The 10,145-nt window shown below is 46.6% G+C and overlaps 1 protein-coding gene across 2 annotated transcripts; it reads left to right on the top strand.

Annotated features, from left to right (window-relative positions):
- The first annotated feature begins 3,838 nt into the window (after nt 1–3,838).
- On the top strand, nt 3,839–9,675 carry TMEM100 (transmembrane protein 100). Of its 2 annotated transcripts, none has more exons than XM_084863084.1 (3): nt 3,839–4,107; nt 6,805–6,976; nt 8,601–9,675. In XM_084863084.1, the coding sequence occupies exon 3, from the start codon at nt 8,666–8,668 to the stop codon at nt 9,071–9,073; it is 408 nt and encodes a 135-aa protein (XP_084719210.1). In that variant the 5' UTR covers nt 3,839–4,107; nt 6,805–6,976; nt 8,601–8,665; the 3' UTR covers nt 9,074–9,675. The 2 variants fall into 2 exon arrangements, with proteins under 2 accessions (XP_084719210.1, XP_084719211.1); XM_084863085.1 differs by lacking the exon at nt 3,839–4,107 and adding an exon at nt 6,143–6,358.
- The last annotated feature ends 470 nt before the right edge of the window (nt 9,676–10,145 follow it).

Raw genomic sequence — 10,145 nt, forward strand, 5'->3', positions numbered from 1 at the left:
TGTTCCTTGTCCTGGCCTTCTATTTCTGTTGACAGTATCATTAAGTTATTCATCACTGAGGCTTTAAAACCTTACAAACCCCCCTCCCTTGGTCTCCACCCTTTTGACATTCATTGCCAATGTTTGCTGAATCCCCCACTGCAGTGACCTCCAACTGCTAGGGTCGCTGAAAGAGGAACACACAGGCCAAAGTGGTAAGGGATTATAAATTTAATAGATCATCTGGATACCAGATGGGCTGAGCCCCAAAATGGTGCCAGCCCCCAAAGACAGGGAGGCAGAGGTTTCTAAAGGACTCTAGATGGTTATTTTTTTCTGGGCAGAGACTTGTCTGTGAAGGTCCGGATTCTGGGAAACTCCGAAGGGGAGAGATAATGGTCTTAGCAAGTGGAATGCGGTCTAAGCAAGTAGAATGTCCATTGTGAAGTGGCCTAAAGGTCAGTTCCAAGGGGAGGGGATATCTATTCCATTATTTGAGCAGACTTAACACAAACCTGCACGCATGACTCAATATCAGGCCCTGACTCCTCTCACCTAGACAAAGGTTTTCTAACTGATGGCTGTCCCAACTGTATTTTCTGCCTTTCCCTTTTGACTTTCCCATAGTGCATTTCAACCCTCGAATGCCAGGCTACTTTTGATAATGCACAGAGCTGACTACCATGCCATGTTGCTCAAAACTACAATGGTTTCCAAATAAATTCCAAACTCGATGTCGAGGCAATCATCTCACCATAAACCATTTCCAGTCTTATTTTGACTGCTCTGCCTGCCCCTTGAGATCTAGGATTCAGCCACGTAGGCTGTTCAAAGCTCTGTGCCAAAGGACTGGCACTTTTCTGAGCTATGTTTATATATAGGCTGTCCCTTCACCTAGAATCACCTTCTCTTCTTTCCTACTCATACCGACTAATGCTGGTCTGCCATGAAGCTTTCCTTCCCACCAAGAACAGATTTGATCTTCCCTGGGCCTCCGGGAACAGTTGGTTATTCCTCCAGCAGAAAGATCGTAGACATTGGTGGCCCGTGGCTTTCCTGTCCTAGACTGTAAGTTCCCTGAGAGCAGAGATCTTGCTTGTTTACTATTTTGTATCTACTGAGCGAGAGCATTGGACAAGTTTCTGGTGCCTGGAAGGAGTACAATAAATATCAGTGGAACCAAAATGTTCCTGGGAGCTGAGGAATGGCCTGGGTGACTTCTGAAATGTCCCTACAGCCCTGGCACCGCCCACAGACTCCATTGGTACCTGGCTTGTGTCTCAAATCTGCTTAGTAATAAAGCTCTACTACAATTCCCAGATGTCTATGGGCAACATCAGGGTTCATCATCTTAGAAGCCTAGAAGCAAGTGGGACCCCCTTTTCAGAACGCTTTTCCAAGAGTAAGCCTAGTGAAAATATGTCAACCTCCACCCAAGAAAATGGGCTGTAGGCTAAAATTAGGATATTCTAGTAACACTTAATCTAATAAAAATGAATAAGCAACAGAGACCTCATAATACAACATAGAAGAGGCCCCTGGACTTGAACCCTGGCTTTGCCTCTTGCCCTAGTAGTGGATCCCAGGCAAGTATTGAACCCTGCTGAGTTATGGTGTCTTCAAAAGTAAAATTAAAATACAAATATTGGAGATAAAGCTGTATTGCGGGTGGTGCCCGTTAGACGTTTGATCGGTGTTACATGGTCCTTTTCCTCTTCAAACTGAGCCTGTGGGCTGGGTCAACTCAGAATGAAGGAGCCCAGGCCCTGGAGTTAAACCTGGGGACAGTGACATCTTCTCCACCCCAGTTCTTTCTCCAAAAGATGGACACAGCAAATACTACTTGTTGTGAAAATATACTGGATATTCCTCTTACCCAAGAGCAGAGCTTAAAATCTATGGTTTCAACTGCATTTTTGATTATTTGGGAGAGGGCCAGTACTGATATACCCACCCTGTGTGAGTCATTTGAAGACCAGTGCTAGACAACTGGGATCAGGTCTGAGGTTTATTCTGCTCGACGAACGTGGAATAAAGAAAAGCTAACTGACTCTTGCAGAATGGCATAGATCACTAGTGTTTTACAAGAGGCAGGGCAGTCCCAAATCGCCCAGCACCAAATTGATGATGAAACCAAGAAATGATGTGCTGATAAGGAGTCGACTGAGGTCACACGATGTGCACATCACTTCATGGACAGAACAGGGGACATTGTCACCAGAGGCCAATGGGAGGTCGAAATGCATCCTATCAGATATTAAGAGTAGCAAATGGTCAGTCATGGTTGTCTTTTCTCTTTCCTTCCTGGGAAAAGACAAGTGTGGTGGGCTTCCTACAGGCCCCTGAGTCCGTGACCCCCTAGCCTGCTGGGGGAGGCTGACCCAATGCCACGCCCTTGTCTTGGGAAGCTGTCAGCCCAATTTGCTATAACTCTTTTACCGCTGATCTTCCTCATCTTCAAAGAATAATGTACAAAAATGTAAAGGATTATGCAAACTGTTTGGAAATGTATCAGGAGCGTAGCACTGTCAAGCAGAGGTTCAGATTTTGAAACAAGAAAATCAATTCTTCTCATCTGAGGCCAGAATGACAGTTTTTGTTGAAGTGAGAGATGATTTCCTTAGCCCTCCCGAAGGTCCCACTGTGTCCTTTGATTTCAGTGACTCTTTTTTGTTGTTTTGTTTTATGTCATCTTTCGTGGTGACTCAGAACAAAACGGGTAAGAGAATTGGACCCGGATGTGCACCTAAAAAATGTATGTTTTCCTGTCTAGAGACACATAGATTTTATGAGTTTCTGGAAGCTGGAAGTTGACCAGAAAAATAGTAAAATACATTTTATACCTAAGGTATACCTATTGTTCCTCTTGGTACTACCAGATCTCTCTTTAACATCCTAGATCTCAAAGCAAAGCGCCTCAGGGAGGGGAGCAATAATAGCATGACTGCTCTCCAAAACGAACACACAAGCGCAGATCACTTTCCCAAATGTCCGTGGTTTCAGAACATAAATGCAGACACACCCTGAAAAGAAGCCCTGGAACGGACAACCCTGGCCAGCTGCCTGCATCTCACTGAGTCCAATTGGGCTGGGAGAGGGCTGAGATCAAAGGCACACAGAGGCGGGCCAGGGGGCCAGGGGGACCTGGCACCTTCAGGGCTGCTGGAAAGGGGCCCGCCCAACCACACCAAGCGAAAGCAAACCGAAAGTCCGTGGGAGCCAGTAATCAAATGCACATGGCATTGCTCCTCACAGAGTGTTTCCCCCCGAGGAGCAGTTTTCAGGTCTTCAAAAGCATATGGCTCCGGGGCAAAATCAGAATGTCTACCTTTGGGACCAGAAGGTGAATTAGCTTCTACTGGAGGGAAATAGGCCCGATCTCCTCTTTGTCATGGTTTTTGCCATATCCCCTCCCCTAAACAACTCTGTTTCTAAGTAAACCGAGGTTTGCCCAGTTTGCAGGAGTTCTCTCTGGAACAGCAAGTGTCCCAGGTTCTGTTGTTTATGGTGTCTTAGGTGGAAGGTGGTCTAGTCCTTTCCATCCTTATCTGCTAGCTGTCCTCTGATGTGGAGCAGATAAAACTGCTCCTCTGCTGCTAGGGAGACTGTCCACAAAAAACAACAAATGCCCTTTTCACCATTAACCCTTCTCATTCTCCACTCTTATTACTCACGGGTTTCAGGGAAAGAGACTTATTTACCGCCCCACTCCCTATCCTCCACATGTGTTCCAAACCCACACCCACCTAGAAGTCCAGGAGGGGAATGATAAAACCTTTCTGCAGGTCCCAGGTATTACAGAGGGAGAGTAACAGGATGGGGCTGTGGAAAAGGGAAAACCTGAGAAAACGAAAGCTTGGAAAGAGAACAGAGAGAGAGAAAAACAAAGAACATTCTTTTCAAACTTGGTTCCCTCCTTTTAAAAAATATGCATCGTATCCGGGAACTAGAACACAGTACAGCAGCCCTGGAAGAGATTTCCTCTCGCCAATTTCTCTCCGGTCCCTTAACTGTGTTTAAGCCTGAGTACTTTGTTCACGGTCCCTAGAGCAGTGATTTGCATCTCCCTGGCTGGGCTGCTGCTGGCCAGGGCTGGCAGCTGTCTCAGTTCCATTCTGGCTGGGAAAGGTAAGGATCTTTGCCTTGCTCTTTGAAAGGTCTGGGGAGAGAACTGCTGAATGCCTAAGGAGGGGTGGAGAGAGGGGGTCAGGGATGGAACCCGTGGATTGGAAACTTTCTGAGAAGTTGTCCAAATGTCAAGGGATCTCCCGGAGCCCTGTGCTTAAAAAAAAAGAAGAAAAAAAAAAAAGCCAGAAAGCTCTGCTCTCCCTTCTGAAAGCAGGCTTGCAGAGAAGGCTGGCTGCATTAGGGATGAGGTTTTTCACTGGGAGAGGGGCTGGGGGTGGGGGCAGGTGTCCCTTTAGAAGTTCCCAGGAGTGTTTGATATCCTATTGGCACAGGGTAGAAAAAAGGGGTGGGGGTGCATTCAAAGGCATCAGGCACCGACCACTGGGAATTGGCTTTGGATTTCCATCTAAAGAGGTTAAAACTGCGTGCGCCTCCACGCTGGAGTGGTACTGCTTATCCTTCAGGTGCCATTTCTGCTTGATCCCACGGCTTCCGACTTGTGTGTGTTTATCACTGCAAATCCCCAATTATCTGCTTAGGCTCTGGAGATGGGCAGCTGTGCGTCTAGGCAGGAGAAGGAGGGGGAATATGACACCTGAGGTCTAAGAGGCTGAAGAAAGCTCTGCTGTTACAAGCAGTGACAGACCTGCCTGCAGGCTCCGGGGCTCAGGGATATGCTCCCTGCCCCTCACTGTAGACTCAGCCGCAGGCTCCCCAGGGGAAGAGGTGTCTCTGGCTTCTCTCGGGATGGTTCATGTACCATTGACTTTGGTAATGGGGCAATGTGAGCTTCCGCAGGAGAAGGTGATAGTCTGACCTTCAGTGGGTTTATCGGGCTGGTTAGGGGAAGGCAGCCCATGCTAGGAAGTAGATAGGAATTGCCCCCAAAGGCCAGTTTGCAGTGGGCAGACTGCTGGTTTTATAAGAGAGTCTCCAGAAGCTCTAATTTATGTAGCCAGTGACCCCCCTACCCCCTCCCCGAACAACGATGGCCAGTGCTGACCTGGCTGGCTCTAAGTATTCCTTATCTTCAACACCATGCCACAGCCTCTTCCTGGGTGAGGGGACTCATCCTCCCAGGGACTCATCCTCCCCAGCAGGCTGGGACCCCTCCCCTAGGCCTCTTCAGGGACTTGTCAACTTTATGTTTCAAAATGAAGGAGCCCAAGTCCTCCCTGGCTCCATTCTAGAAAGAAAAGACCCTGGTCCCTCCTGCTTTGTGACAAAATCGGCAAGGTGGCCGGAAGGAGCAGAGGTGAGATGCCCCTGAGTGCCCACGCCCTCTGCCAGCAGTTAGAGAATCTAACATCGGAGATTTGAAAAAAGGGGGAATATTTCCTGAGATTTAATCTAGGTGGGTAGATTGGCAAGATTTGTTAAAAAGAAGTTATCGAAACTTGTATAGATTAAAAAATGAAGGATGGATAAGTTTTAGCTGTACAAGTATAGAGGCCAGCTTATAATAGTCTCCCAGTATTATCCTTTTTGTTTTTTAACCTCAAAATAATAACCTGGAGCTTTAAGATGAAAACAGCTTGTCTGATAAAGAATAAACCGATAAGGCCATTGAGGGAGAGGGGTGGGAAGTGCATCTTTAACTTTATTGTTTGAGAGGGTGAGGTGTTATGCCCTAGGTGTCTGAATGTTTAAAATATCTTGCTTCTTAAAGAAGCCACAAATCCTCACAGGGCAGGACCCTGTGACAGACCCATGAATCAGAATATACCTTTAACAACCCCTCACCCTCCCCCCTTGTGAATTTTATGCTCATTAAAGACTAGGGTTCAAGCCAACGAGTTCTCTCTTTCTGTGTGACCTTTGTCAGATTACTTACCCTCTCTGGACCTCATTGATAAACTATCGGTAAACTCAGGTATAAACTCACTAGTAAGCCAGGGAGCAGACGTGTTCATGCGGGCATGCTGCCCGTGTCCAGCCCATAGGAGAAGCTCTGCAAATGACAGTGATGACGATAATGTCAACACGGCCAGAGTGACCTCCTCCCAGAGGTAGTAAGTCATCACGTGGAGACCGAGATAGTGGCTAGTTTTCCCTCTTAGGGCAAACATCTGTATCTCTCATTGTGTTTCTAAACGAATTAACAACAATCAAGAGGGTTTAAGCTGCCCATGGCCTGCACACACAAGTCAAGGAAGATCACTTGGGAACTAGGAACCCAGATTGGTTTGCTGGCTGAGAGGCTGAATTCAGCTGCCTGAGGACTTTGCAGCTGCTCCTGCCACCCTACAGGGTCTGTCCCCTCCGCTGGGTTTGCAAAGGGCAAAGCGGGCTCAGGGGTTTTCTTATGAAAATGCCTGAAGCGCCCGAGGAAGGCCTGGCTGGGGAAAACATGAGTAATGCAGCCACAGTCTACTGAGTCAGTGCTGGGAGAGAAATAAAGTAAAAGCTGGCTCCTGTCTCTAGGGACTGGGGAAGGATTCGCACTTATCATGTCACTGAGAGGGAGGGGGAGAGGGAGAAGGGGGGTCAAAGTCAAAATCCGAATCAGCTGGCAAGGAAAAGAAAGAAGTGAGGGGGGAAAATGACAGGGAGGGGCCATCAGAGGGGGAGGAAATAAAAGGAGAGGGAAAGACAAGCGTCATTTAGGAACAGAGGTAGAGTGAAAGGAAGAAAGAACTCTAGGATCCGAAACTGGCCATATAATTCAAGATTTTTGTTTCTTTCCTTTTTCCCCAGAGAAGATTTGTTTCAGTGACGGACATGCTGTCACGGGCTCTTTTCCCAGAAGCTGACCAGAAGAAGCTGAGGCTCTGAGGTTTCTCCCAGCCCCGCCCCCACCCACCCACCACCACCACCAACCAAGTAGAGTGGTTTCCCTGCTAATGGATTGCTTCTCCCTGAGAAACGGGTAAGTAGTTTGGGGACAGATCTTCATTTTCAGTTTAGGTTGCATCTCAGCTTTGGGGTGAAGATTTTTTTTTTTCTTTCAGAGATAATCTCAAAAATCCTTTTACTGGCTCAGCCAATATTTAGGGTGTCATTGGACAGCAGTAATTAATTTGTGACTGAAATTTTTATGCAAATAGAGAACTCTCATATATTTAGCTTCACTGCTCAGGGTTTGATCTGAACTTGAATTTGTTCTCAGTGAGAGCTGAATAGGACCCAAGTATTAATATTAATCATTGAAACAGCCTCTGTAATCTGCATAACTTAGCTCCTAGCCAGCTTCTGATGGACAAAGAGGAATGACTTAATGTGTCCGAGCAGCAGACAAGAGTTTACGCTGATTTCTCACAGACAGCATTTCAGCCAGATGCTTTTGATGGAGTCTCGGGTTCTGTGCAGAAATGTTCAGATTCAAAATATTTACAGATGCGCATCGTGTGGGGACAAAATGAACTTGTAAAACTTTCCTGAAAACCTAGCTTCCCCCCCCCCCCGCTCCCCCCCAGCACGGTACACATCATATCAACAATCCTTGTTGAATTGAATGGTAAATTTGAAAATTACCCTAATAGTTGATCCTATATCTAATGCATAAAAGTGTCCAATGATAGCCTCCAAAAATTGATTTTCTTTCTTAATTTTTCTCTTTCCATTCTTTTCACATGGATGGGAGGATATTGCCACATTTGAGATCCACACACCTTAGCCTTGTTGTCACTAAAATTTTACGGAACCGCATCCACACCCAAGTCCCAGGACACATGGTGCCCTGTGCTTAGTAGTCACACAAGAAAGACTGGCTGACTGTCTGGCTGATGTAGAAGGACCTCATTGGTACGCTGGCTTCTGGTCTTGACATTAGTTCAGTGGGCAGTGAATGGGTGAGAGTTTGGAAAGAATGCCTGTTATGCCCGGAAACATTGGCAGGGTCTGAGTTGCTATGAGCCGTGGAAAGAACTGTGCGGAGTATTGTTTATAAAGTAGCCTCCTTGAGGGAGGCCTCTGGATTCGGAAGGAGGTTCTCCGGTGTGCTTAGAGGAAAGAGAAGCAATAGGCAAGGAGGAAAGGCTAGTAAAACATCAGTCCACCGCCAGGGTCTGTTAAACACTGCAAAGTGCTTCCTGCTTTTTACATCTTTGTTTCTTTATGGTGATCTGCTTTATCTTGCTTTCTGCCCAATGCAAAAAGAATGCAAAGAATTAGAAATAGTGCTGAAATGGGTTTGGCTCGGTGGATAGAGCGTCAGCCTGCAGACTGAAAGGTCCCAGGTTCGATTCTGGTCAAGGGTACATACATTGGTTGTGGGCACATCCCCGGTAGGGGGTGTGCAGAGGGCAGCTGGTCGATGTTTCTCTCTCATTGAAATTTCTGGCTCTCTATCCCTCTCCCTTCCTCTTTGTAAAAAATCAATAAAATATATTTAAAAAAAATAATAATTAGAAATAGAATTTTGGGTTTCTTTCCACGTGCATTTCCCCCCTGCAGAAAAGGACACAGCGGTGTCTCCGCAGCTCTTTCTGTTCCTTGCAGGGGTCGCTGTCCTGCATTTATTTCTCTGACATCTCCCGTCTTCCCCTCCACAGCCTCCACCCTGGTGAGAGCCCCGAGGTCTAGTCTGTGAACTCAGCTGGGAAACACCGCTGTAAAAATGACCACCGAAGAGCCTGTCAAGGAGATTCTGGGAACCCCAACACCTCCCAAGCCGGAAACAACGGAGAAGAGCCCCAAGAGTGAAGTCGTAATCACCACAGTCCCTGTGGTCAGCGAGATCCAGCTGATGGCCGCCACCGGGGGCGCTGAGCTCTCCTGCTACCGCTGCATCATCCCCTTCGCCGTGGTGATCCTCATCACCGGGATAGTGGTCACAGCCGTGGCTTACAGCTTCAACTCCCACGGCTCCATCATCTCCATCTTGGGCCTGGTCCTTCTCTCCTCAGGACTCTTCTTGCTGGCCTCCAGCGCCTTGTGCTGGAAGCTGAGACAGAGGCACAAGAAAGGCAGGCGACGCGAGAGCCAGACAGCGCTCATGGCAAATCGGAGGAGCTTGTTTACTTAGGACTGAAAGAGACCGAGTGAGGCCTGAGGCTGAGCATCCTGCCTCCCCTGCGTCAACCAGTGCACCCCCAACTCCTGTGGGAGAGGTCGGACTTGGCACAGGAGCGGACGAGGGGAATGGGAGTGGGTGGAGGAGGGGTGGGGGCAGGTCCTCATGTGGGAGAAATGACTTGTATCTTCTCTAATGACAAACTTAACTCTAAGGGCTATTTCTCAGATTGCAGAATAAGCTTTTTCTCCACCTTAAACCTTGTCGGGGTCATGGGAGGTGTGCAGCATGAGACAGCATTTGGTTCACCTTGGAAAGGAGCCAAGAAAAGATGGGAAAGCAATTGGATGGTTCTGGCACACAACCCACAACCTAGGTATGTGACCCGTCTCCCTGTGAAATAACCCACAGGCATAAGAAGCTGTATCACAAACATGTGCTGCCGAGAGTCTCCATGGCCTTGGACTTGGCATACTTCTATAAAATTCTGTGATAACTTCTTTTTTCAATAAGTTGATTGTCTGGCACCTGTTTTACTTGTTGTTTTTCAGTAACTCATGACTGACTGGTGGTACTTTCTCTTGAAGAATAAACTAATATTTTTTATGTTTTAACATTGGACAATGTTAGATGATTATAGTGATGTATCCAAAGTAAGAAAGAGGTGAAAGGTAAAACTACTAGATGACATAGGAGAGGGGATTAAATTAATATTAAAATAACCCAATATAGCACTTTTGATGATTTTTATATAAAAGTTTAATGTACATTTCATTCGAAATAATAAATACTCATTGCTGCTGACACTTCTTAAATGGCTGTTTCGGTTGCAGTTATTTTATTAGTTCCAAATTGCCCGTCTCCCCTTGCCTCATCTACAAGTGTCTCTACTCTATTTCTCACAAGTGGGCATGTTGCTTCCTCCTAACTCAACTAAAAGATTTTTTTATGTTATCTTATTATTATAATTTAATCCTTAGCCAAAGACACCTTTATTATTATTATTATTATTATTATTGATTTGAGAGAAAGAGGAAAGGAGAGGGAGAGAGAGAGAGAAACATCAATCGGTTGCCTCCTCTAA

The sequence above is a fragment of the Pipistrellus hanaki genome (assembly GCF_964339955.1).
Source record: "Pipistrellus hanaki genome assembly, chromosome: 16".
Classification (NCBI taxonomy): Eukaryota; Metazoa; Chordata; class Mammalia; order Chiroptera; family Vespertilionidae; genus Pipistrellus; species Pipistrellus hanaki.